Source organism: Muntiacus reevesi, unplaced genomic scaffold (assembly GCF_963930625.1).
Source record: "Muntiacus reevesi unplaced genomic scaffold, mMunRee1.1 SCAFFOLD_98, whole genome shotgun sequence".
Taxonomy (NCBI): Eukaryota; Metazoa; Chordata; class Mammalia; order Artiodactyla; family Cervidae; genus Muntiacus; species Muntiacus reevesi.
In genome coordinates this window covers 412,587-439,089 of record NW_027077871.1, presented here as the reverse complement: position 1 = coordinate 439,089, position 26,503 = coordinate 412,587, and the positions used below count along the sequence as shown (strand labels likewise).

Sequence of the window (26,503 nt, the reverse complement as noted above, 5' to 3'; positions counted from 1 at the left end):
AGAGCCTCTTGATGAAGTTGAAAGAGGAGAGTGAAAAATGTGGCTTGAAACTCAACATTCAAAAAACTAAGATCATGGAATCCGGTTGTATCACTTCATGGCAAATAGATGGATAAAAAGTGGAAGCAGTGGCAGGTTTTATTTTCTTGGACTCTAAAATCACTGCGGAGGGTGACTGCAGTCATGAGATTAAACGACACTTGCTCCTTGGAAGGAAAGCTGTGACAAACCTGGAGAACATATTAAAAAGCAGAGACATCACTTTGCCACCAAAGGTCTGAATAGTCAAAGCTATGGTTTTGCCAGTAGTCATGTACAGATGTGAGAGTTGAACCATAAAGAAGGCTGAGTGCTGAAGAATTGATGCTTTCAAACTGTGGTGCTGGAGAAGACTCTTGGGAGTCCTTGGACAGCAGGGAGACCAGACCAGTCAATCCTAAAGGAAATCAACCCTGAATATTTATTGGAAGGACTGATGTTGAAGCTGGAGCCCCAATACTTTGGCCACCTGATGAGAAGAGCTGACTCATTGGAAAAGACTCTGATGCTAGAAAAGATTGGGGGCAAGAGGAGAAGGGGGCAACACAGGATGAGATGGTTGGATGGCATCACTGAACCAATGGAGATGAGTTTGAGCAAACTCCATGAGATAGTGGAGAAGGCAATGGCAACCCACTCCAGTACTGTCTCCTGGAGAGTCCCTTGGACGGAGAAGCCTGGTAGGCCGCGGTCCATGGGGTCACGCAGAGTCGGACAGTCGCTTTAGTCGAAGCGACGCAGCAGCAGCAGCAGCAGCGGGAGATAATGGAGGACAGGGAAGCCTGGCTTGCTGTACTTCATGGGGTCACAAAGAGCTGGACACAACTTCATAGCTGAACAGCAACAAAGTTACATGAGTCATGGATGTTTTTTCAAGGCAGTATCTAGTCCTTTGCTTTGGTGGGTTTTGAGATCTGGCAACCTTTAGCTGCTCTGTAGATGCCTGCAGGTAAGTGTTAGTCCTCCATTAGGGTGGGTGGGTGAGTCCTGCCTGGTGCTTGGCCAGGGGACAGTTTCCTGGCGCCACCACTGGAGCCCGTGCCCAAGCAAAGCTCTACTGCAGAGGCAGGGGTCAGGGCTGAGGGCCTTGTAGGCGCAGCTGTGCCAGCAGGGTGAGCGGTTGGTACAGGTCTGGGGTGCACAGCTCGCCAGTGAGCCTAGCTGCACTTTGGGCGCCATGGAAAGAGGGGCCAGTCACAGAAGACAGTCTGTCTGAGAAGCAGACTGTACGATAACACTGAGCTGTCTGTGTGGTTAGAGTCCCGGAAAGCAGGGAGACCCAGTGGAAGAAAATGTATTGAAGGAAAAGTGGTCATAAATTTTCCAAATTTGATGAAAAATAACCTCCAGGTTCAAGAATCTCAGCAAACCCAAGCTGGACAAATGCACAGGCTGCTACGCCACAATGCATCATGTTAAACTGTGGAAAGCATTAATGCGGCCCCAGAAGACCAGCCTGGTGCAGCACATGTAAATGAACACTGCATGTGCCTGCCTGCTTCGCCTGTGAAACCACAGGGGCCAGGAGACCGTGGAGTGATTTTCTCATTGTGCTGAAAGGGGAAAAAAGTCCAAAAACTTGTCCGCCCAGAATGCTACAGCCAATACGAGTGTCTTTCAGAAACAATTGTGAAATAAAACATTTTCAGGTGCACAAAAACTGACAGAACTTAATAGCAGATTTACAGTAAAGCCAGGAGGAAAATCTCATCCTTGGAGATAATGAAAATACCAGAAATAGTGAATTAGCAAAACTTATTTTCTGTAAGTTTATTAAAAGGTGAAGGCCGTTTAAAGGAAGAAGAGTATTGTGAGATGGAGTTTACACAGACGGGACATTGACAACGACCATGGGAGCTAGGGGACGGCGGAGCGGCGTGAGCATGGCCCTCAGGGTCAGTTCTGGGAGCAGGCAGTGCTGCTCTGAGCTGTGGACAGTTGAAAGTTGTGATCTTGCAGAATACTGAGGAGTAACTTAAAAGAAGCATAGCTTTAAGGAAATATTTTTTAAAGGTAGTAGAGAAAGCAAAATGGAATCTTAGTACTTTGTGACTGGAAAGCAGGAAAAGAGGAATAAAAACAGGTGGGACCACAGCAAGATGGTCATCTGAGCCTCACCACATCGTAGTTCTGTCCAGCATCAGAGGATGAAGCCCTGCAGCCTGAGGAGACGTTTGAGCCGGTGAACAGACGAGAGCCAGCCCTGCTTCCACAGAGAACACGTGTGAACATGTGGAGAGCACATGCGAACACACGGAGAGCACACACTAACACAGAGCACATGTGAACATAGGGAGAGCGTGTGCTAACAGCACAGTGAACACGGAGAGCGCACGCTAACACAGAACCCATGAACACATGGAGATCACACCCCAACAGCACAGTGACCATGTAGGGCGCACACTAGCATGGAGAGCACACGTGACACATGGAGAGTACATGCTGACAGAGCACATGTGAACATATGCAGAGCGTGTGCTAACAGCGCAGTGAACACGGAGAGTGCACGCTAACACAGTACCCATGAACACATGGAGATCACACCCCAACACAGGACAGTGACCATGTAGGGCGCACACTAGCATGGAGAGCACACGTGAACACATGGAGAGCACATGCTGACAGAGCACATGTGAACATAGGGAGAGCGTGTGCTAACAGCGCAGTGAACACGGAGAGTGCACGCTAACACAGAACCCATGAACACATGGAGATCACACGCCAACACAGCACAGTGACCATGTAGGGCGCACACTAACATGGAGAGCACACGTGAACACATGGAGAGCACATGCTGACACAGAGAGAGCACATGTGAACATATGCAGAGCGTGTGCTAACAGCACAGTGAACACGGAGAGCGCGCGCTAACACAGAACCCATGAACACATGGAGATCACACCCCAACACAGCACAGTGACCATGTAGGGCACACACTAACATGGAGAGCACACGTGAACACATGGAGAGCACATGCTGACAGAGAGAGCACATGTGAATATAGGGAGAGTGTGCTAACAGCGCAGTGAACACGGAGAGTGCACGCTAACACAGTACCCATGAACACATGGAGATCACACCCCAACACAGCACAGTGACCATGTAGCGCACACACTAGCATGGAGAGCACACGTGAACACATGGAGAGCACATGTGAACATAGGGAGAGCGTGTGCTAACAGCGCTGTGAACACGGAGAGCGCACGCTAACACAGAACCCATGAACACATGGAGATCACACGCCAGCACAGCACAGTGACCATCTAGGGCACACACTAGCATGGAGAGCACACGTGAACACATGGAGAGCACATGCTGACAGAGAGAGCACATGTGAACATAGGGAGAGCGTGTGCTAACAGCGCAGTGAACACGGAGAGCGCACGCTAACACAGAACCCATGAACACATGGAGATCACACGCCAACACAGCACAGTGACCATGTAGGGCACACACTAGCATGGAGAGCACACGTGAACACATGGAGAGCACATGCTGACAGAGAGAGCACATGTGAACATAGGGAGAGCGTGTGCTAACAGCGCAGTGAACACGGAGAGCGCACGCTAACACAGAACCCATGAACACATGGAGATCACACCCCAACACAGCACAGTGACCATGTAGGGCGCACACTAGCATGGAGAGCACACGTGAACACATGGAGAGCACATGCTGACAGAGAGAGCACATGTGAACATAGGGAGAGCGTGTGCTAACAGCGCAGTGAACACGGAGAGCGCACGCTAACACAGAACCCATGAACACATGGAGATCACACCCCAACACAGCACAGTGACCATGTAGCGCACACACTAGCATGGAGAGCACACGTGAACACATGGAGAGCACATGTGAACATAGGGAGAGCGTGTGCTAACAGCGCAGTGAACACGGAGAGCGCGCGCTAACACAGAACCCATGAACACATGGAGATCACACGCCAACACAGCACAGTGACCATGTAGCACACACACTAGCATGGAGAGCACACGTGAACACATGGAGAGCACATGCTGACACAGAGAGAGCACATGTGAACATAGGGAGAGCGTGTGCTAACAGCGCAGTGAACACGGAGAGTGCACGCTAACACAGTACCCATGAACACATGGAGATCACACCCCAACACAGCACAGTGACCATGTAGGGCACACACTAGCATGGAGAGCACACGTGAACACATGGAGAGCACATGCTGACAGAGCACATGTGAACATATGCAGAGCGTGTGCTAACAGCGCGGTGAACACGGAGAGCGTGCGCTAACACAGTACCCATGAACACATGGAGATCACACCCCAACACAGCACAGTGACCATGTAGGGCACACACTAGCATGGAGAGCACACGTGAACACATGGAGAGCACATGCTGACACAGAGAGAGCACATGTGAACATAGGGAGAGCGTGTGCTAACAGCGCAGTGAACACGGAGAGCGCGCGCTAACACAGAACCCATGAACACATGGAGATCACACCCCAACACAGCACAGTGACCATGTAGCACACACACTAGCATGGAGAGCACACGTGAACACATGGAGAGCACATGCTGACACAGAGAGAGCACATGTGAACATAGGGAGAGCGTGTGCTAACAGCGCAGTGAACACGGAGAGTGCACGCTAACACAGTACCCATGAACACATGGAGATCACACCCCAACACAGCACAGTGACCATGTAGCACACACACTAGCATGGAGAGCACACGTGAACACGTGGAGAGCACATGCTGACAGAGCACATGTGAACATAGGGAGAGCGTGTGCTAACAGCGCAGTGAACACGGAGAGCGCGCGCTAACACAGAACCCATGAACACATGGAGATCACACCCCAACACAGCACAGTGACCATCTAGGGCACACACTAGCATGGAGAGCACACGTGAACACATGGAGAGCACATGCTGACACAGAGAGAGCACATGTGAACATAGGGAGAGCGTGTGCTAACAGTGCGGTGAACACGGAGAGTGCACGCTAACACAGAACCCATGAACACATGGAGATCACACCCCAACACAGCACAGTGACCATGTAGTGCACACACTAGCATGGAGAGCACACGTGAACACATGGAGAGCACATGCTGACACAGAGAGAGCACATGTGAACATAGGGAGAGCGTGTGCTAACAGCGCGGTGAACACGGAGAGTGCACGCTAACACAGAACCCATGAACACATGGAGATCACACCCCAACACAGCACAGTGACCATCTAGGGCACACACCAGCATGGAGAGCACACGTGAACACATGGAGAGCACATGCTGACACAGAGAGAGCACATGTGAACATAGGGAGAGTGTGTGCTAACAGCGCAGTGAACACGGAGAGTGCACGCTAACAGAACCCATGAACACATGGAGATCACACCCCAACACAGCACAGTGACCATGTAGGGCACACACTAGCATGGAGAGCACACGTGAACACATGGAGAGCACATGCTGACAGAGCACATGTGAACATAGGGAGAGCGTGTGCTAACAGCGCAGTGAACACGGAGAGCGCGCGCTAACACAGAACCCATGAACACATGGAGATCACACCCCAACACAGCACAGTGACCATCTAGGGCACACACTAGCATGGAGAGCACACGTGAACACATGGAGAGCACATGCTGACACAGAGAGAGCACATGTGAACATAGGGAGAGCGTGTGCTAACAGTGCGGTGAACACGGAGAGTGCACGCTAACACAGAACCCATGAACACATGGAGATCACACCCCAACACAGCACAGTGACCATGTAGTGCACACACTAGCATGGAGAGCACATGTGAACATAGGGAGAGCGTGTGCTAACAGCGCAGTGAACACGGAGAGCGCGCGCTAACACAGTACCCATGAACACATGGAGATCACACCCCAACACAGCACAGTGACCATGTAGGGCACACACTAACATGGAGAGCACACGTGAACACATGGAGAGCACATGCTGACAGAGCACATGTGAACATAGGGAGAGCGTGTGCTAACAGCGCAGTGAACACGGAGAGTGCACGCTAACACAGTACCCATGAACACATGGAGATCACACCCCAACACAGCACAGTGACCATGTAGGGCACACACTAACATGGAGAGCACACGTGAACACATGGAGAGTACATGCTGACAGAGCACATGTGAACATAGGGAGAGCGTGTGCTAACAGCGCGGTGAACACGGAGAGTGCACGCTAGCACAGTACCCATGAACACATAGCAGTCGCACCTGAACACATGGAGAGCACACATGCACACACAGAACACCCGGGGACACATGGAGATTACATGTTAACATGGCACTGAATGTGGAGAGCACATGCTAAGACATGGACAGACACACTCACACGGCATGCTAACACAGACACACTCACACGCGCGTCAGGCACGTGGTGAACAGAAGAGTCAAGTGCAGCAGGCGAGGGCATAGAGCGTTCGGAGGCGAAGAGGGAAGGGTTTCCTCAGCAGGACACAAAACAGTACAGAAGAGATTGATACTGTTGAGAGCGTTAGAATTAAGGATTTCCAGGCCTTCCCTGGTGCGGTGGTTAAGGTTCACCTCCCAGTGCAGGGGTGCAGGTCCAGACCCTGGAGAGGGAGTTGAGATCCCACATACCTCAGAGCCAAGAGACGGTAACAGAAGCAGTGTTGCAGTGAATTCAATAAGGACTTTAAAAAATGGTCCATATAAAAAAAAAAGATTTTCGTGTTTCTGTTGAACAGAAGATGTGTGGAGCACGGGAGGGGCCGCACAGTGCCCGGGGCCTCCTGCAGGTGGAGGACGGTCAGGCAGCCTCCATCCCTGGCCGTGGGTCCTGTGAAGCGCACAGCGGAGCCCCCTGGGGAGGAGCGCACGTCACTGCTGTGGGGCGGGGTGTCCGGGTCAGGGTCACAGGGCACCGAGGGCACGTTGCAGCATTTGGTGCGTCTTGCACAAGAGCCAGTCCTGGCAGCCCAGTTCTCCTTGACCAGCGACACAGGCTGGGCTGTCCTACATCAGCGAGTGTAAGTGAGCAGGTGCGGCATGTGCCCAACGGAGCCCTCAGGACGTGGGACTGCGTGGGTTGCAGAAGGGTGTCTGTCTACACGTTACAGCTTAGCACGCGAAGTCTTTGTTTCTGGATGTGCACTTGTGTAGCGAAAGCCTCGGGGGGCACCCACCTGCGAGCGTCGATCAGGCCAGCACTCCCCCCGCCCCGTCTGGCCTCTACTCGGAGGGTGGGGTGGGGGTTGGGCGGCGGCTCTGGTGCTGGATGTTCTGTGGCTGAGGTAGATTTAGGTTCTTGGGAGGTGGAGACAAAGGCCAGCCAGCAGACGCCTGCCGATGGGCCCTGGGGCTTGGTCGCCATGGGGCGTCAGGCGGGGCGAGCTCAGCGCCCTAGGGCTCCCGGGGCCTGTTGGCTGTGGGACCTCAGTGGCTCTCGTGTTACAGGATGCAGAGGGCTCGACTTGTTTGCACCTGGCTGCCAAGAAAGGCCACTACGACGTGGTTCAGTACCTGCTCTCAAATGGACAGATGGACGTCAACTGTCAGGTAAACGCCCCGTCCGCTCTTGATGCCGCCTCATGGGCTCGGCCTGACCTGAGACGAGTCCTCGCGGTGGTCCTGGCCCTGCCTGTCCTCGGGGCTACCTCTGCAGGGCCTGGAGACCTGGCCTCTTCTCCCCAGCCTGTCCGCCTCCTGGCCTGCTCGCTGGCTCACTGGCCTCCTAGAGGTCCGTCTTCAGGCACTGCCGCTCGAGCGGGGCCCCAGCCTCCATGGGCCGAGCTGCCCTGGGCTCCTCGCCTTCCCTCCCAGCGCTGACTGTTTTCGCATGTTCTGTCTCTTCCCGTGTGCTTGCTTTGCGTCTGCCTGTCTGTCCAGCTGCTGTCAGGACTCTGGGGTGTCCTGCAGTGCCCAGTGCAGTGTAGGTCCCGTGTACGTCTCCTGACCTGTGAGGGGCTGGGGGAGAAGATGAGGGTGCAAGGAAGGCCCTTCCACCTCTCAGGGACCCCTTCCCACCCCCTGGGGCCCCACACGTGACTGCGGTTCTGGGGTGACCACCTCCGTCACAGCGCGCACCGTGTGCTGGCTCTGCTGTGGGCTCTCCCGGACGGACCGCGGCGCTACTCCCTGCAGTGAGGTTTGTGCCCCTGCGGGCCCCCTCCCTTGGCTCAGGCTCATCTCCCGCCCGGGCGGACTGGGCTATGCTGCCCTGCCATGTACCCAGTCCCGCAACAGGTCTGTGTGCACCGTCTAACTTCAGTCGTGGAGGCCAAGTGTGTCCACGGGAAGATGCGGTGACTAGCGTAGGCAGCTAGTTGTGTTGGGCAGGGACTGAGCCTCTGGCCGCCGGAGGAGGAATTGGCCATGTGGTCCTTGTTGGCTCCGAGCTGCTCCTGGTTTAAATAAACCCCCGGGACCGCCGAGTGGGGTGGGGGCAGGGTAGAGAGGCAGCCGGCTGGGCAGGACTGTGGTCAGCTGGGTGGGCTTCTGCTCCATGCCCTCCTTCACGGACTCCTCATCCTCTGATCTGGCATCTGTAGTTCATGCCTTGTGCGTGGTCTGTCCTGGGACCACTGAGTGGGCAGATGTGTGCTGGCCGCTGCTTCCTACCAGCCAGGCACACTCTGCCCCCGGCCCTGCTCTCTGCCCCGGCCCTGCTCTCTGCCCCCGGCCCTGCTCTCTGCCCCGGCCCTATTCTGCCCCCGGCCCTGCTCTCTGCCCCCGGCCCTGCTCTCTGCCCCGGGCCTGCTCTGCCCCGGCCCCCTTCGTAGGTGATGCTGTCCGGGGCGCAGGCATGTTGGTTGCCGGGCGGCCTGCCTGCACTCACCAGGGTCCCCGGACAGTGCCCCGAACCTCGGTTTCCCTTAGCAGGACGGGGCCCCCACTCCTACCCCCTCCCTGGGGCCACTTCTCAGGTCCTGAGTGATGACTGTGTCTCTCCTCGCACATCCAGGGGCTGTGATAGGTTTTTCTTTGTCTTTGAAATTAGGATGATGGCGGCTGGACGCCCATGATCTGGGCCACTGAGTACAAGCACGTGGACCTCGTGAAGCTGTTGCTCTCCAAGGGGTCCGACATCAACATCCGGGACAACGTGAGTCTCCCCTGGCAGGAGGGCCTGGAGGACAGGCGGACGTAGGGTGGCTGACAGCACATTGGTCGTGGAGGCCGCATCCTAGCACCTGCCCTGACCTCTTCCTGTCCGGTCGTCAGCGTGTGCTGACCCTGTGCGATCTCCTGTGTCGGCCTGTAGTTGGATGTGAGCCGAGGGACACAGGCCCTGAGACCTGCCTCGGGTGGAGCTGTGTTTCCAGAAGTTTAGAAACATTGACTCTGGTGTCTGTGGTGGGGACTGCGGCCCAAGGCACACCACCCCGGGGCTGAGGTGCTGAGGCGCCGGGCTCTCTGGGAACAGCCTTTGGCTGTGTGTTGGTGGGAGAGTTTGCTTGCAGGCAGCACCAGGCACTTCTGATGAAGCTGAAGGGGAGTCTCATCTCAGGAACGCTTCGGGGGTCCCAGCACCAGTGGGTGGTGGCCTGCTCTGGCATGAACCTGTGTGCTGCCTCCCAGGCGAGGGACAGGGTTCCCGGAACACGGACGGGCTATGCTCGTGAGCTGTGTCCACCTTTGCAGAGTTACCAGAGCCGTAAGTAGGAAGCTGGCCACAAGTCCGTGGCATTGATGATGGACTAAGGTAGGAAGGCACAGCCATCCCTCTGCTTAGAGCCCCAAGTGGACCATGTGAAGACAGGATGGGAGTGGTGACTGCTTTGCAAGAGGACCCTGCCCACAGAGCCTGGGAGCAGTAACCCCACCAAGGGCACTGCTGCTGGGTACCCCCGGGCCTGAGATATGCCCTTAACTGGGAATACTAAACACGCCTGACGTGGACATAACCAGTGCTTCTTAATCAGACACACCAGATACCTGAGAACCAGTCCCCTAACAGACATGACTAGTCCTTCTTAACCAGACATAACCAGATACCTGAGAACCAGTTCCCTAACAGACATGACTAGTCCTTCTTAGCCAGACATACCAGATAGCTGAGAACCAGTCCTCTAACAGACATGACTAGTCCTTCTTAGCCAGACGTAACCAGATACCTGAGAACCAGTCCCGTAATAGACATGAATAGTCCTTCTTAGCCAGACATAACCAGATACCTGAGAACCAGTCCCCTAACAGACATGACTAGTCCTTCTTAACCAGATGTAACCAGCCCCCAAACCGCACACAGCCAGTCTTCTGCCTTGTGTTCCCGAGCGGCCCTCTCAACCTTTTTCCTTGCAGTCCCGCCCGGGCGCTGGCCTGGCTCCCCCTCAGTGGCTGCGTGGAGCCGCCTGCTTGTCCTGCGTGTGGGCGGCCTGTCTCCGGTGCGGCCAGCCCTGCAGGGAGAGTGTTTCCCAGTGGGCGGGTCTGGCTGCTCCACCCTCTACTGCTCTCACAGACATGCTGCGTCTTTCTCTTCTTTTCAGGTCTTTTCATTTTTTTACTGGATTGTTTATCTTATTCTCAAGTTTGGAGAGTTTCTGTGTATTCTAGATAGAAGTCCTTTATCAGATAGTGTGTTCTGTTACTCTCAGTTCAGTTTATCAATTATTTTGTCTATGTGTGTGCTAAGTTGCTTCAGTTGTGTTGTCTCTGCGACCCTATGGACCATAGTCCACCAGGCTCCTCTGTCCATGGCATTTTCCAGGCAAAGATATTGGAGTGGGTTGCCATTTCCTTCTCGGGGGATCTTCCCTTGCCAGGGATGAAACCTACATCTCTTAGGTTTCCTGCGTTGCTGGGAGGGTTCTTTATCACATGTGAAATCCCTGCCCCACCCAGACACTCCATGTCTCCTGTTGTAGTCTGTAGGTTCAGGTGCATAGTAGGAAGTGGGGTTGGGCTCTTTCTTCTTGGGGTGTGGACCTGTCACTGTTGCCAGCAGGGTGCGTAGGAAGCGGCCTTTCCTCCTCAATGGGCTCTGCCCCGTGGCCACGCTTCTCTTCCGGGCCTGGGCCCTGTCCTTGTTCTGGGGCAGGCCCTCCTGACGAACGTCGCTTCAGGGCCTGTGAGGAGAACCTCCCAGTATCTGTCCCTCCCCAGCTTCGTGCCCTTCCTCTCATGTATTTTACTAAATAAACAACATAATATGGGGCTGTTTGTTTAAACAGTGGTGGCCTCTGGGAAAGGCTGTGACGACGCGCCTGGTGTCTGGCTCCCGGAGTCCCCTCCTCCCCGGGCCCGTGTGTCCACTGCTGTTTCCTTCTGCGTGTCTGAGGTCTGTCCGCATTTCCTGCCATGCTGGGTGGCCTGGGCTGAAATCTCAGCTTCTTAACGCCTGCAGAGTCCTTTCCCTCACTCTTGAAAGGTGTTCTTCTGGGTGAAGAGTTGTGAGTGACAGTTGGTTTCAGTGCTTCCCTGAGTCCTGGCTCCGCAGTCTCCAGCGGGGGATGGTCTTGCTGGCGGCCTTGCTGGGCTTCTCCGTGTCACGTGCCTCTTTACTTCCGGGCTCTGTTAAGGTTGTCCCTTTGCTACTGGGGCTTGGTGCTCTTACTACAAGGTGCCTGGTGACGTACGCATGCAAGTGTGCATTCAGGGTTCCCCCTGGGTCTGTTGTAGGGGGGCTCTACCAACCTGGAAGCTTCCTGCTCACTTCTTCCAGAGTCGCCTCTGCCCCACCCCCCTTGGGGAGGCTGTGGTTCCATGTGTACCGCGAAGCTGTTCCACCGCTCACTGAAGCCCTTTTCATTTACTGGGGTTATTTTTCACTCTGGACGTCCGCTTCGTTGGTCCTGCGCGCTGTGTCCGAGCTCGCCGGCCTCCTCCACGGTGTCTGCCACGCTGCTGATTCTGTCCCGTGTGCTCCCACCTCGGGCACTGTGGCCTTCAGCTCTGAACGTTCTGCAGGGCCTTCTTGGTATTTTCTGAAGTGTGTCTCTTCTGAACACAGTTGTTCGGCTTCTCTGATGCCCGAGTTTGCTGGTCCACCCTGTGTGTCATTTCTGGGTTTTGGTGGTTGACTTTCTGCTTGTTGTAGGTCTGGTTTTCTGAGTCTTTGCCTGTCTGGTAAGCTGACACTGGAGTCAAGATGCTGTGAACTCACCTTGCTGGGAATCTGTCTTCAACCTTGTTCCCAGTGCAGCAGTGTTATTTGGAAATGGCCCAGTCATGTGGGGTTTTGCTTTCTAAGTTGGTCAGGTAGTCCGAACAGGTCTCAGCTGAGGCTGGTCATCCCTACCCTGTGGGGCCGGCACTGAGCCTTGTGCACCGGTGTGTCCTTCTGGAGGCCCAGGCTTGGAATGTGCAGCCCTCCAGAGGCCTCTCTCAGCCCACCACTGGCCCTCACTCCTGGCCGCCTTGTTCTGGGGCAGCCTGATCTGGAGCTGAGAGGGACAGGGAGCAGCAGCCACCTCACTCCCGCCTCGGGGTGCAGCCCTTCACTGCCTGATGTCCAGCTCCTGAAAACTGTTCCTGCCTGCATTTCCACCTAGGTGTGGGTAGGGGTAAACCCATCGTAGCCCCTCTTGCCCCTCCTTTGCTGGACACCTGTCAGACGTGTGGGCCTGTCCTAAGGTAGCGGCCCGGGCACCTCCCCCGACCGCAGGCCTGGGGGCTGGGACAGGCTCAGTTCTGCTGATAAGGTCTCGGAGAGCTCTGATGCTGGAGCAGGAAGAGGCCCCTGGGGGGCTCCGTTTCACTGAGGAGCCCACAGGTGTGCGGCAGGTGGAACCTGGGGTGGGGGCTTCTGAGAGCGATGCCGGGGAGAGGAGTCTGCTTCGCTTTCTCTGTGGACTCAGCAAGCAGGGCCTGGCCCCTCAGCTCCTGCTCCACGCTGTCTTCCTCAAGGTGGCCGAGCTGGAGGCCTGGGACGTACGAGGTGTGGGGATGGGGCGCTGAACGGAGCAGGGCCTGGCGTCCTAGACATGATGCGCCCTCTGCCCACACAGCAGAGAGTGGAGGCCGCAGCCCTGAGGCCAGTGGCCAGAAAGGGCAGTGGGAACATTGCTGGGAGTGTCTGCAAGGGAGGCGGAGCCAGGGGCCGGGGGCAGAGCTGGGGGCTGAGCCAGGGGCTGGGGGGGATGGAGCTGGGGGCTGGGGGCTCCCTGCTCTGGGAGCCAGGGACCAGGGGCCACTCTGGGCGGGCTCTCTGTGCATGGGGCCGCGTGCAGCAGGTTGGATGTGCCGTGGTTCTTGTTTAGACTTTGTCTTTTGACTTTTAGGTTTGCTCCTCATTGTTATCTTATGTTGTTTTTTATTTACCTTTCGTTTTCACGTTTGTTTTTTAGAAACTAGTCTTCTTACAGACTTAACATGGTAGATTATATCACGTGTATAATCTATATGTGGTAAATCATGTATTTTACATACGGCACAGGTACTTCAAATTTTTTCTTTGCCTCCTTTAAAGTTTTTAGATTTTTATGAAATAAAGTTTTAATCAGATTTGCCTTTTTCAAATCTTATACAAGCATCACTATCCTACAGTCGTAACTGTGCTTCAAAAGGAACGTGATTTAAAAAAGCAGGTAAACTGGCCCTAGGTGGCATGTCGTGTATGGTGTAGCCCAATTCTGGAGGCTGTTCTCTGTCTAACCTACTCTGCGCTGTGACGATGTGCATCTTAATGAAAAGGAGACAAAACAGCAGGATGCCTCTGTCGCGTGGGGCTCACCCCCGTGTCCCCCACCCAGGAGGAGAACATCTGCCTGCACTGGGCGGCCTTCTCGGGCTGCGTGGACATCGCCGAGATCCTGCTGGCCGCCAGGTGCGACCTGCATGCGGTGAATATCCACGGGGACTCGCCCCTGCACATCGCAGCCAGGGAGGACCGCTACGCCTGTGTCGTGTGAGTGGCTCCAGGGCCCCGGGGGCTTCTTGTGGCGGACAGGCCTCTCCTGCCAGGCCTGCGGTCAGTGGTCAGCGTAGCTCGGGAGGATTGCGGTGAAAATTCGCCATCCTGGAGACTCCCAGTTCCGGGCCAGGAGAGCGACGCCGTCCGGAGGGCAGACGGGTCGCTAGGAGCCCCGCTTGCCAGAGCCTTTGCTCCGCTCCAGGCTGAAGCTCAGGGCCATGCGGCCCAGTCCTCCCCGCATGGGGGCGTGGGACGAGGGGTGCCCCTGTCACGGGGCCTGCGCCCTCTCGGATGGGGTCCCTGGGGACGCCGAGCTCTGGCACACTGTCTGATCCTCCCTGGCACACCATCGCCTGCCAGGTGCTGAGCTTGTGGCCAAGAGACGTCGCTGTCCTTTCATCCCGAGGGTGCCTTTAATGGAAAAGCTGAGAAAAGTCGGATGCCATCCCTAGTTTCTGTGCTCTTCCCGCGAAGGACAGTGCTTGTGGGGAGGAGGCTGTGTCTGCGTGGTGGCTGGAGGCGCCGGTCTGCAGGCTGTGGCGTCTGGGAGCAGGCGGCGGGTCCTTGTGCACTGGGTGGGCGTGCTGCGTGCATCTTGTCGTTGAGTCTTGGACTGAAGGGCTGAGTGTCCTGTGCCTTGCTCTCTGTGCAGCCTCTTCCTGTCCCGGGACTCGGACGTCACCCTGAAGAACAAGGAGGGGGAGACGCCCCTGCAGTGCGCCAGCCTCAACTCGCAGGTGTGGAGTGCCCTGCAGGTGAGCCAGGCTCTGCGGGATGCGGCCCCCGACAGGCCCGCCCCGGTGGAGAGGACGGTGAGCAGGTGAGGAGCAGCCAGGGTCAGGGCGGCGCGGGCACGGGAGGGCGCTGGCTCGCCCGGCGCTGACGCGCGGCCCGTGGCAGGGACATCGCTCGGGGCTACGAGCGGATCCCCATCCCCTGCGTCAACGGCGTGGACGGTGAGCCGTGCCCCACCGACTACAAGTACGTGTCTCAGAACTGCGTGACGTCCCCCATGGGCATCGACAGGAACATCACCCACCTGCAGGTCGGCGGGGGCCCTGGTCCAGCGCTTGCTGGGTGGTGGGAGGCTCGGGCCCAGGCTCGGGCTGCCCTCAGCTCCACTGGCTTGGTTCTGGCCACTCCCCCAGCGCCTGCCCGCTCTCCCGCGCTCCTGGGGCCAAGAGCGCAGGCCCCCAATCCTCCCCCCCCACAAGCCCTGCGTGGGACCTGCGTGTCCTCTCCACCTCCTCCTTGGGGGAGGCTGCAGGCCCCGGCGTCCTGAGGACCGTCCCCAAAGCTGGGAATGGCGTGGGGCTGTGGGGTGGGGCGCTGTCTGACACGGCCCTCCCTGCAGTACTGCGTGTGCATCGACGACTGCTCCTCCAGCAACTGCATGTGTGGCCAGCTCAGCATGCGCTGCTGGTACGACAAGGTGAGCACGCGGGTGAGTGGGGGGATGCAGGGGGCGCCGACTGGGGGCCAGGGCGGGAGCCAAGGCGGAGCCTGTGTCCCTGGGTGGGGGACTGGGGCCAGGGCGGCGTCGCTAGCCTGGCTGGAGGCAGCTGCGGGGCTGGGAGGGCGCTGCTGAGGCAGGAACCCTCTGACTTTGGTTTGGGGTTCAGGGGTCATTATTGGGGGCAGGAGTGAGGTGTACTGGGGTGAGGAGGGCACATAGGCCCTACATGGAGGCTGCTGGCACAGGGTCGTCATTAGGGAAGACAGAGCATCAGGGTCACCCAAAATAGAGGCTCAGGCGTTGTGGGCAGGGCTCTCGGCACCTCCCTGAGGGTGTATCGTGCTGACGGGAGCGGGGCCGGCAAGCTGTGCCCCTCAGAACGGCCCCTGAAGCTGCCAGGGCCTCGGACTCTGCCTGGTGTAGCCCAGCAGTTGACGGCGTCCCCAGTGTCGGACAGAAACAGGGTGCTGGGTCCCTCCAGAGTGGGTGCTTGCAGAGGGGCAGGAGGTGCGGGCAGGCGGTCGAGGTGGGAGGCCACAGGGCAAGCTGCAGGGGCCTCAGGAGGCTGAGAGGATGCGGGGAAGGTGGGCAGGCCAGCCAGTCAGGGACCAGGAACCAGCCATGTGGACTCTTGGCCACTCCTCCCGGGTGGAAGCCAGTGTTCTGGAGGCGTGTTCATCTGCGGGGGCCCTGCTGTGGGTGGCGAGCCCTTCTCGTGTCTGCCCCAGGACGGCCGGCTGCTGCCCGAGTTCAACATGGCAGAGCCACCCCTGCTGTTCGAGTGCAACCACGCCTGCTCCTGCTGGAGGACCTGCCGCAACCGCGTGGTGCAGAACGGCCTCAGGTGAGCCCCGCCGGCGGCACCAGGAGCCCTGCGGCCAAGGGTGCGGGTGGCCTGGGCCCTCGGGCAGCTCACGGTTTCACGAGTGTCCACAGACAGGAGAACGTGTGTTTAGTGTGTGCGTGTGTTCCTTGGAGCCTTGGCCTGTGTTACGGGTTGGTGTAAAGAGCAGAAGTGGGGTGTGTGTGTGTGTGTGTGTGTGTGTAAAGAGCAGAAGGGGTGTGTGTGTGTGTGTGTGTGTGTGTGTGTGTGTGTGTGTGTGTGTGTGTGTGTGTAAAGAGCAGAAGGGGGGTGTGTGTGTGTACGCGCGCGCGTGCGTGCATGTTCCTTGGAGCTTCGGCCTGTGTGTGTGTGTATGTGTGCGCGCATGTGTGTGCGTGCATGTTCCTAGGAGCCTTGGCCTGTGTTAGCGTTGTTGTAAAGAGCAGAAGCCGTGTTTCCTACCTACTCAGATGTGGGTTCAGGTCACACAGCCCAAAGGCGAGAGCCGGGCTTCGCATGAGCCGCCTTATCCAAGCTTACGAGCTCGAGCCGGTGTGGACACTTGGGTCCCCTTGCACTCCGCCCTTTGTGTCATGGAGGTGGCGTCTAGTGTAACACCTTGTCGCTTAGCTATGTGGGTGTTTAGTCTGCTGACCCCCCAGAGCCAGACCCTGGGGCTGTGGTCATGGAGCTTTTTTCTGTGGAATGTTCGAGAGTTGGAAAGTCTAAGGTCATGAGGGCGGATTTATGTTCTGTGTAAGTTTAGCTGAGCGTTAATGACCTCAGGATTTTGGGGTCTGTTAACAGTAAGTAACTTCGCTGCACCATGTGAGCAGCCCACACTTCTGTGTCCTTGTGTGTGGCTGGAAGTCCTTGGGAAGAGGACAGACACGCCTGTCTCCCTCGAGGGCCCCGGAACACAGATGGCAGGCGGATGCCCTGACTCTCGGGGCCGGGAGGGGGCCCCCCCTGCCCCCAGAGGTCAGCTCAGCCTTGCCGTTCGCACATCACCCACGCCCAGCTGCGTTCCAGTCGGGGCTGGCAGGCTGCTCACCCGCCTGGTCCCATGCTGGGCGCTGGGGTCAGGACCCTGCAGCACTGGGAGGGTTGGCGGGGCCGAGGGCCCCCCCCCCCAGCACCTCCTGTGGGCGTGAAGGACGGAGCGGCGTGGCTGGGGGCCTGGGGTTGCTCGGAGTCTCTGTTGCTCCCTCACCTGGTGCTGAAGCGCCTCCAGACACGAAGGCGGTGTTCTCTGCCCTCTACTCCCGAACCTCGCGTGGCACTCCTGAGCGGAGTGAGCTGGGACGTAGCTGTGTTTTCCAGGGCGAGGCTGCAGCTCTATCGGACGCAGAACATGGGCTGGGGCGTCCGGTCTCTGCAGGACATCCCGCTGGGCACCTTTGTTTGCGAGTGAGTGCCGCGCTCCCGGCTCTGCCCCTGCAGTCACAGGGTGGGTGGGTGGGCATCTCCTGGGCCTTGCCCCTGTGGTCTCGGAGTGGCGGGGGGGCAGCACGGGGGAGGGGCGCCAGGCAAGCCCACCCGCCCTCGTGGCCCAGACGCGCCAGGCGGGGCTGCCCAGGCCGGCTGTGTGGCTCGTGCAGTGGGTGCCCCCACCCCGTCTGCTCTGATGCCTACACTTCCTCCCCAGCTTGGAGCTCCTTTCAGAAGGTCTGTCAGGATTTCGTTCGTGATTCCCAGGGATGATCACTTTGGACCCTGGTCAGAGGGTTTCTGTGTTGTATCCTGGGGCCCAGGTTCAGTCCTTGTTGAGTCACAGCAGATCGTCCTTGCGTGGGACTCCTTCAGGTTCCCAGGTGCCGCGTTCTCACCATCCCGCCCTGACCCACAGGTATGTCGGGGAGCTCATCTCTGACTCGGAAGCCGACGTGCGGGAAGAAGACTCTTACCTCTTTGATCTTGACAACAAGGTAACGCAGCCTGAGGGGTAGGACGTGGCACCGGGGGGCCCGTGGTGTGGCGGTGCCCATGGGTAGGGAGACTCGGCAGCCCTGGCCGCTGCTGGCCCTTCTGCTGGGCTCAGGTGCCTGCGGCGGGGTCACCAGGCCCAGAGGCCGTGTCTGTCCCGCCAGCCTCCTGAGCGTGGGGCTAGGACGCAGCTCTGCAGCCTGAGCCCGCCCTCTGAGCAAGGCTCCGTGTGCGCTGAGGGTCACATGTGTGACTGGGGACTGCTCTATGTCCCGGCTCCCTCCCAGGGTCTGGCGGGGTCGCTGGACTCCAGCTTCTCCACTCCGGGCCCTGGTGTCAGGGGTTTCTGAGCTGGCACAGCTGCCCTCCGCCTTGCCCTGGCTCATGAGTTGCTCCCTGGTTCCTCAAGGCTGACTTAGGAACTGGCTGGAGCTCACAGGGGCTGCAAGCAGGGGCCCTCAAGTGCTCAGTCCCCAGGAGCCTGAGCCTCCGAGCCCCTTTCTGTGGGTTGGGGTGAAGCCAGGTGCTCGCTCCCATGCCTGCCCAGTGTGCCGTGTATTCCGAGTGCCCTGCTGAGTAGACATGGTCCCCTCACCAGCCGACGGTCCCCTCCCGGCCGGGCCACCGTTCCCGCTGTGGATGAAGGAAGCTTCCAGACCCCAGGCTCCCATGGACTGTGGGTGCTCAGGGCTCTGCTGCAAGGTCACCAGGAGTCACATGGTTGGCTAGAGGTTCTATTCAGTGCTTTTCTGCATCTGTTGAAATCTTTCTGCTCCTGCAGCCTCTCTCGTACTTGCTGGAGTGATACAGAGGGTGATTCCACTTTGTGGGCCATCACACCCGGGTTGTATCTTACACCTCTTACTCGGTGCATCCTAGCTGCGGCGTTCGCCTGCAGGGGCTCACACGTGCCCCAGCGCGGCCACCGGGCACCGCCCGCCCCCCCCCCCCCCGCCCCCCCCCGGCCTGTGGTCTGTCTCTGGGGTCCCTGTGGTCTGTCTGGTGTCTGGGGTCCCTGCTTACCCGTTACCGCCTGTTCCTAACTGGTTTTTGCTTGGGTCCCAAACCTGCCTGAAGGGCCTCAGGGCGTAGGCTCCCTCCTCTGGGAGCACGTGATCGCGTTGCGGGGACCGAGCTGCAGCTGCCCCCTCTGAGTCCGGCTCAGCCTCCCCCGCGGTGAGCCCAGCCCGGCTGCCCGGCACGCGGCACAGCCGGGACCGCCCCAGGCAGCCTCGCCGTGGAGCTCAACCCCCGAGGTTCTCTGCCCGCTGCTGCTTGGACGTCGCCAGCCTGCCTCCGCCTCCGTCTCTGCAGACCAGGCTGCCGGTCTGGTTCTCACAGCCCCTGACAGGCGGGCGAGGGGTCGCCGTCGGGAGACGGGAGGAGGGCCGTTCTGGGTGCCCAGTGGCCCCTGGCAGAGTGACCCTCGGAGGGGCTGGCTGCCCTGCAGGCCCTCCACGCTCATTCTGGGAGGTCTCTTCCTTGCTCCACCCAGCCCGCGTGGCCTCGGGTTGTGCAGTCCCATGACACATTCATTCTGGGCACGTGAGAGGGCGGATGCACCCACGGCCCCCGCCACTCCAGCTCAGGCCTGAGACCCCAGCACTGACTTTCAGAGTGCCCACACCCGCCGGGTGCCTGCGTCCCCGAGTGCTGGTGTTCAGAGTGCCTGCACCCCCTGCCCCATCGTCCGAGGCAGCAGGGCACTTTCTGGCCATGCTATCCGGGTGTTTCCTGGGTCACAGCACCTGTCCTGCTGCTGCGGATCTGCCCGTCTCCTTGCTGTTCTGGAGCCTTCCAAGCACCCACCCACTTGTCCTCTGCCCGTGTCACCCGACTCCCTGGGTGCCCACACTCTGCGCCTCAGAGCTGTGACGAGGGGTTCAAGTGGGCTTGGGCTCGCTGCCCTCGTTTGTGCTGCAGGACCGGGTGTGGGTGGTTTTTGATCAGAGCAGCTTTGAAGGAGCAACATGCTCATCTGAAAGGACATGTTTTAAAGGCCCGAGCAGTGTTTGTCGCCGGAGGGTGCGGGGGTTCTTGCGGAGGGAACTTACAGGGCCGGGGACACAGTCTGGCCTTCAGGATGGGTGGCCGAGCGCCCAGGACGCACCTTGTGGGAAGTGGGGGGGTGTCGGGGCTGGAACTAGGGGCTGGTGGGCGGAGGAACCCCTGCTCGTCCCCAGGGAGTCCTGCGTTCCTGGGGGCTGCCCAGGTCCTGCAGACTCAGGCGGGCCTGGCCGCCTCGAGTCCTGAGGTGGATGCTGCGTCCGTGGGGCCCTCGCTGCTGTGGGACCAGCCCTGCACCCCTTCCTCCCGCACCTGGGACGAGGACCCCTTCTGTGGCCCATGGAGTCTCTCGTTTAGCTCAGGAAGCTTCCTTCCTGCAAGGATTCCTGTTTCTGGCCTCTGTGGGTAAAGCCACAGGAGACGAGGGAGAATTGGCCCAGTTGCGGCCCCTCCCGCCCCGCTGGGTGCCGCAGACACGGCGGTGCTGGGGGGCCCTGCCCCTCTCCGGGGGGCTCGGGCCGGGGGGCCCTTGCCATGTGGCCCTTCCTGGCGCAGCGTTGCTCTGGTGTTTTGGGTTTTTCCAGGGGAAACGCGGCTTTCTCAGGGTTCAGCCGTGAGGCCAGACCTCTTCTCAGGGCCAGGTCAGGCCTGGGTCCTGGCCACTGTCTCTGCCCACGGGGTCACCACCGCCCTGAAGGCTGGTGTTGGCTAAGTCCCCTCAGCAGTGACTGGCAGACCCACCCTCTGCTCCTCTGACTCCCCGTTCTGTTGTCTCCCTGTCCATCTGTCTCTCTGTCCCTCCATCCATCTCTCTGTCCCTCCATCCATCTCTGTCCCTCCATCCGTCTCTGTGTCCCCCCATCCGTCTCTCTGTCCCCGTCCCTCCCCCTCTGTCCCCGTCCCTCGCTCTCTGTCCCCGTCCCTCTCTCTCTGTCCCCGTCCCTCTCCCCCTCTGTCCCCCCTCCCTCCCTCTCCCCCTGTCCCCGTCCCTCCCCCTCTGTCCCCGTCCCTCTCCCTCTGTCCCCGTCCCTCCCCCTCTGTCCCCGTCCCTCCCCCTCTGTCCCCGTCCCTCTCCCCCTCTGTCCCCCTCCCTCCCCCTCTGTCCCCCCTCCCTCCCTCTCCCCCTGTCCCCGTCCCTCCCCCTCTGTCCCCGTCCCTCCCCCTCTGTCCCCGTCCCTCCCTCCCCCTCTGTCCCCCCTCCCTCTCCCCCTGTCCCCGTCCCTCTCCCCCTCTGTCCCCGTCCCTCTCTCTCTGTCCCCGTCCCTCTCCCCCTGTCCCCATCCCTCTCCCTCTGTCCCCCCTCCCTCTCCCCCTGTCCCCGTCCCTCTCCCCCTCTGTCCCCGTCCCTCCCTCTCTGTCCCCGTCCCTCTCCCTCTGTCCCCGTCCCTCTCTCTCTGTCCCCCTCCCTCTCCCCCTCTGTCCCCGTCCCTCTCCCCCTCTGTCCCCCTCCCTCCCCCTCTGTCCCCCTCCCTCCCCCTCTGTCCCCCCTCCCTCCCTCTCCCCCTGTCCCCGTCCCTCCCCCTCTGTCCCCGTCCCTCTCCCTCTGTCCCCGTCCCTCTCCCCCTCTGTCCCCCTCCCTCCCCCTCTGTCCCCCCTCCCTCTCCCCCTGTCCCCGTCCCTCTCCCCCTCTGTCCCCGTCCCTCTCTCTCTGTCCCCCTCCCTCTCTCTCTGTCCCCCCTCCCTCTCCCCCTGTCCCCGTCCCTCTCCCCCTCTGTCCCCGTCCCTCTCTCTCTGTCCCCCTCCCTCTCTCTCTGTCCCCCTCCCTCCCCCTCTGTCCCCGTCCCTCTCCCTCTGTCCCCGTCCCTCTCCCCCTCTGTCCCCGTCCCTCTCCCTCTGTCCCCGTCCCTCCCCCTCTGTCCCCCTCCCTCCCCCTCTGTCCCCCCTCCCTCTCCCCCTGTCCCCGTCCCTCTCCCCCTCTGTCCCCGTCCCTCTCCCCCTCTGTCCCCGTCCCTCTCCCCCTCTGTCCCCCTCCCTCCCCCTCTGTCCCCCCTCCCTCTCCCCCTGTCCCCGTCCCTCTCCCCCTCTGTCCCCGTCCCTCTCTCTCTGTCCCCCTCCCTCTCTCTCTGTCCCCCTCCCTCCCCCTCTGTCCCCGTCCCTCTCCCTCTGTCCCCGTCCCTCTCCCTCTGTCCCCGTCCCTCCCCCTCTGTCCCCGTCCCTCCCCCTCTGTCCCCGTCCCTCTCCCCCTCTGTCCCCCTCCCTCCCCCTCTGTCCCCCCTCCCTCCCTCTCCCCCTGTCCCCGTCCCTCCCCCTCTGTCCCCGTCCCTCCCTCTCCCTCTGTCCCCGTCCCTCTCCCCCTCTGTCCCCGTCCCTCTCTCTCTGTCCCTGTCCCTCTCCCCCTCTGTCCCCGTCCCTCTCCCCCTCTGTCCCCGTCCCTCCCTCTCTGTCCCCGTCCCTCCCCCTCTGTCCCTGTCCCTCTCCCTCTGTCCCCGTCCCTCTCCCCCTCTGTCCCCGTCCCTCCCTCTCTGTCCCCGTCCCTCTCCCTCTGTCCCCGTCCCTCTCTCTCTGTCCCCCTCCCTCTCCCCCTCTGTCCCCGTCCCTCTCCCCCTCTGTCCCCCTCCCTCCCCCTCTGTCCCCCCTCCCTCCCTCTCCCCCTGTCCCCGTCCCTCCCCCTCTGTCCCCGTCCCTCCCCCTCTGTCCCCGTCCCTCTCTCTCTGTCCCCGTCCCTCTCTCTCTGTCCCCGTCCCTCTCCCTCTGTCCCCGTCCCTCTCTCTCTGTCCCCGTCCCTCCCCCTCTGTCCCCCCTCCTTCTCCCCCTCTGTCCCTCTGTCCCCGTCCCTCTCCCTCTGTCCCCGTCCCTCTCTCTCTGTCCCCGTCCCTCTCTCTCTGTCCCCGTCCCTCTCCCTCTGTCCCCGTCCCTCTCTCTCTGTCCCCCTCCCTCTCCCCCTCTGTCCCCCTCCCTCCCCCTCTGTCCCCGTCCCTCTCTCCCTCTGTCCCCCTCCCTCCCCCTCTGTCCCCGTCCCTCTCCCTCTGTCCCCGTCCCTCTCTCTCTGTCCCCGTCCCTCCCCCTCTGTCCCCCCTCCTTCTCCCCCTCTGTCCCTCTGTCCCCGTCCCTCTCCCTCTGTCCCCGTCCCTCTCCCTCTGTCCCCGTCCCTCTCCCTCTGTCCCCGTCCGTTCCCCCCCCCCCCCCCGGGTCCCCCATTCCTCTCTCCGTCCCCCCGTCCATCTGTCCCTCTGTCCTGCCTCTCGGGGGCGCTCCTCCCCGCTCCATCACCGGGACCCTGAGGGGCAGTGCTCCCTTGTGGTCCTCATGGACCCCGGCGCCTCTCTGGGTGCCCACGGCGCCGTACACGTGAGTCCCGGATCTGCGCTCCTTCCCGGCGAGTGGGAGCTCCGGCCGGGGTGGGGCGGCGTGGCGCCCGCGCCTGCCCCGGGTGCTCAGCGCGTGTCTCCCCCAGGACGGAGAGCTGTACTGCATCGACGCGCGTTTCTACGGCAACGTCAGCCGCTTCATCAACCACCACTGCGAGCCCAACCTGGTGCCCGTGCGTGTCTTCATGTCCCACCAGGACCTGCGCTTCCCGCGGATCGCCTTCTTCAGCACCCGCCTGATCGAGGCCGGGGAGCAGCTGGGGTAGGTGCCCGGCGGGCGGCGGGTGGCGGGCGGCAGCGCGGGCGGGGCGCAGGCGCAGACCCGGCTCTCTCTCCGCAGCTTCGACTACGGGCAGCGCTTCTGGGACATCAAGGGCAAGCTCTTCAGCTGCCGCTGCGGCTCCCCCAAGTGCCGGCACTCCGGGGCCGCGCTGGCCCAGCGGCAGGCCGGCGCCCAGGAGGACGGGCTGCCCGACACCAGCTCCTCGCCCGCTGACCCGCTATGAGAGCGCCGTCCGGCGCCCAAGTGGACGCCGTTCGCTGTGGTTTGGGGAAAACGGAGAGGCGTGCAGGAGACCGTCCGGCCTGCCCGGGGCCGCGGGGGGCGGGGCCCGGCTGCGCGGGGACGCCTGGGCTCCTCGCCGGCCTCGCCGTGAGTTTCCGACGGTGGTCTTTCTGCTCCACGTTTCTCGTCTCCCCCCGCACGCCGTCGCTCCCGGCTCACCGCCGGGCTGGGGGCCGCGTCCTGTCGGCCCGGACTCTCCGTGTGGCCTCCCACAGCCCACGTGGCCGGTGCTGGCTCCGGGTGGCATAGACCCAGTGCCCACCACCCCTCCGAGGTCAGGGCCGAGCCACTGCTGACTTTGGAGAAAACGTGGATTTGCTTTTTAAAGAAATCCTATATCTAGTCCTATACACCAGACCTCTCACGTGTTTCTTTCCGAGGGGGCGGTTTGGGGTGCAGGATGGCCATGGCCCCAGAGCACCGCACCTCCTATTGATTTCTAAGCCACATGCTATGATGATGAATAAACTGATTTATTTTCTACCATTATTGGACATTAGGACAAACAAGAAATAAACACAAAAACACAGACAACGGTGCTGATTCTGGTGTGGTTTCTACTCACCATGTGAAAATAAACTATCAACTGTATAAAGAGAACAAAGTGATTTTAGAATAAAATGCAGGAAAAACTTTTTTTAAAATGTTAGTCTTGTAGTGTGAATAAAATTGCCGTCACCTTTTGTGTGATGGCCTGCCAGGTCATATACTTTTTTTTGGCATATACTTTTTTAAACACTGTAATTAGTGCAGTAACAGTGGGTTTTCTGTGCAACTCTTCTAAAACATTCATGATGCAGTCATGTTTATTTTTTCTGTTAAAATGTTTTTGACAGTTCTAAGAGCAGTCTTTTGGCTCAGACCATTTCTTGTTCTGTTTTCAATGAAATAAATAAAAAAAAAAAAGAAGTACTTTAAGTGAGGCTTCATCATGGTATCATGTTTCAACTGGTTTCTGCGAGACACCCACGCTTCCTGCAAGTGTCACGCGGTGCTTGTGGTTCCCACTCAGCCCTGGGGGCCGGCGGGCAGGCCCAGCCCTGTGCCGCCTCCGAGCAGGTGGGCCTGCAGCCCCCTTATCCCTGGAGGAGGATGCGGCCTGTCCCTCCCCAGGCAGCCCTCAGGGGGATGTGTGTACCTGTGTGTGGGCGTGGGGGCGTCTGTGTGTGTCCAGCGCTCCAGAGGCTGGAAGTGGATCTCCGGACACAGTGACGCTGGAGTTAGACGCGGTGAGGCTGGAGAGGGACGCAGGGAGGCTGGAGAGGGACGCGGGGAGGCTGGGGACGGCAGAGCTGGGCTTGTCCCCCTCTTACCGGGCAGGCCGGTGTCTACAGAACCTCTGGTCCCAAATCTCACCTTCAAACTCAAGAAGCAGCTTGAATGCTCTGCCTTTTATACACAGAAGTTACTCAGATAGACTCTTTCGAACATTTGTCCAGAACCTGCATTTTGCAAACAGTCCAAGCAGGGTGTTTTCCCTGTGGACGGGGACTGAGGCCCCGTGTCTGGAGCCAGGGGACTGAGCTGAGACTGGTCTGCATGAGAAGCCCTCTCTTCCCTGGGGACTTGCTGCCTTTCTCTCCTGGGGGCGCCTGGACCCCAGGAGGGGCTGTGCTGGCCGGAGGGCCCACCTGCAGCTGGACCTCAAGCCGAGATCATACCCCATGTGCCCCTCGGACCAGGCTCTGAGCTCGGGGGCCAGAGGCGTTCACCGGTTCTGTGCTGGGGCAGGGCCAATGCCCAGACAGCTCTTTGTTGACTTGAGATACAGTCCAGTTGCAAACTTCGGGGTGTCGGGGAGGCCTGTGGCGGGGGTTCCCCACGGGGCGTTTCGGCAGCAGGTGCGGGCAGCTGCGTGTGTTCCCGGGTCCTGCGGGGTCTGCACCGTCCCTTGGTGCCCTCACCACCAAGACGCTCCCCTGAGGGGCTGCCCAGAGTGTGGGGGCAGGCCAGAGGCCTCCTGTGGAGTGGGGGCACTTGGGTAGAGCGTGAGGGTCTCACCTGGCCGCTCACTCTTCAAGGCAGACCTGTCAGTTGCCTGCCTGCCTGGGGGTCCCTGTGCCCCGGCCTGCCCAGCTCTGTGGCTGCCCCTGCCTAGGTCCAGACTGTGGCCTCCTCCACGCTTCCCGACAGCTGCTTCCGTTTCCACTGACGTAGACGGGCAGAAAGGAGGGTTCCGAGCCTCGTGTTTCTCCGCCTGTGCGGTTACCCTCCACCCACACCGCCCTCTAATCGTTGGAGGAAGAGGACCCGAGTGCTACTGCTTCGCTGCTGATAACACCGAACGTCGCATTAATGACAGACAGGCCTTCCCTCCTGTGTGAGTTGCCTTGTAAAATTTAATTGCGTCGTTTATATTTCTCTTATTGATTTGTGTGGTCTCCTTATATATTGTAAGGGCTTCTCTGGTAGCTCAGTTGGTAAAGAATCTGCCTGCAATGCAGGAGACCCTGGTTTGATTCCTGGGTCGGGAAGATCACTCTGGTATTGTAGCCTGGAGAATTCCATGGACTCTGTATGGGGCTGCAAAGAGTGGGACACAACT

At 59.8% G+C, this 26,503-nt stretch overlaps 1 protein-coding gene across 1 annotated transcript in view; it reads left to right on the top strand.

Annotated features, from left to right (window-relative positions):
- Nucleotides 1–24,867, top strand: part of LOC136155206 (histone-lysine N-methyltransferase EHMT1-like) — a 49,127-nt gene extending 24,260 nt beyond the window's left edge. Inside the window, exons 14-24 of the mRNA XM_065917068.1 lie at nucleotides 7,477–7,578; nucleotides 9,020–9,124; nucleotides 13,713–13,867; nucleotides 14,526–14,693; nucleotides 14,774–14,918; nucleotides 15,228–15,305; nucleotides 16,058–16,173; nucleotides 17,476–17,562; nucleotides 18,002–18,080; nucleotides 23,480–23,655; nucleotides 23,734–24,867. Coding sequence (XP_065773140.1) covers nucleotides 7,477–7,578; nucleotides 9,020–9,124; nucleotides 13,713–13,867; nucleotides 14,526–14,693; nucleotides 14,774–14,918; nucleotides 15,228–15,305; nucleotides 16,058–16,173; nucleotides 17,476–17,562; nucleotides 18,002–18,080; nucleotides 23,480–23,655; nucleotides 23,734–23,899 — 1,377 coding nt within the window. The 3' untranslated portion in view covers nucleotides 23,900–24,867. The remainder of the gene's footprint in view (nucleotides 1–7,476; nucleotides 7,579–9,019; nucleotides 9,125–13,712; nucleotides 13,868–14,525; nucleotides 14,694–14,773; nucleotides 14,919–15,227; nucleotides 15,306–16,057; nucleotides 16,174–17,475; nucleotides 17,563–18,001; nucleotides 18,081–23,479; nucleotides 23,656–23,733) is intronic.
- Nucleotides 24,868–26,503: the final 1,636 nt, after the last annotated feature.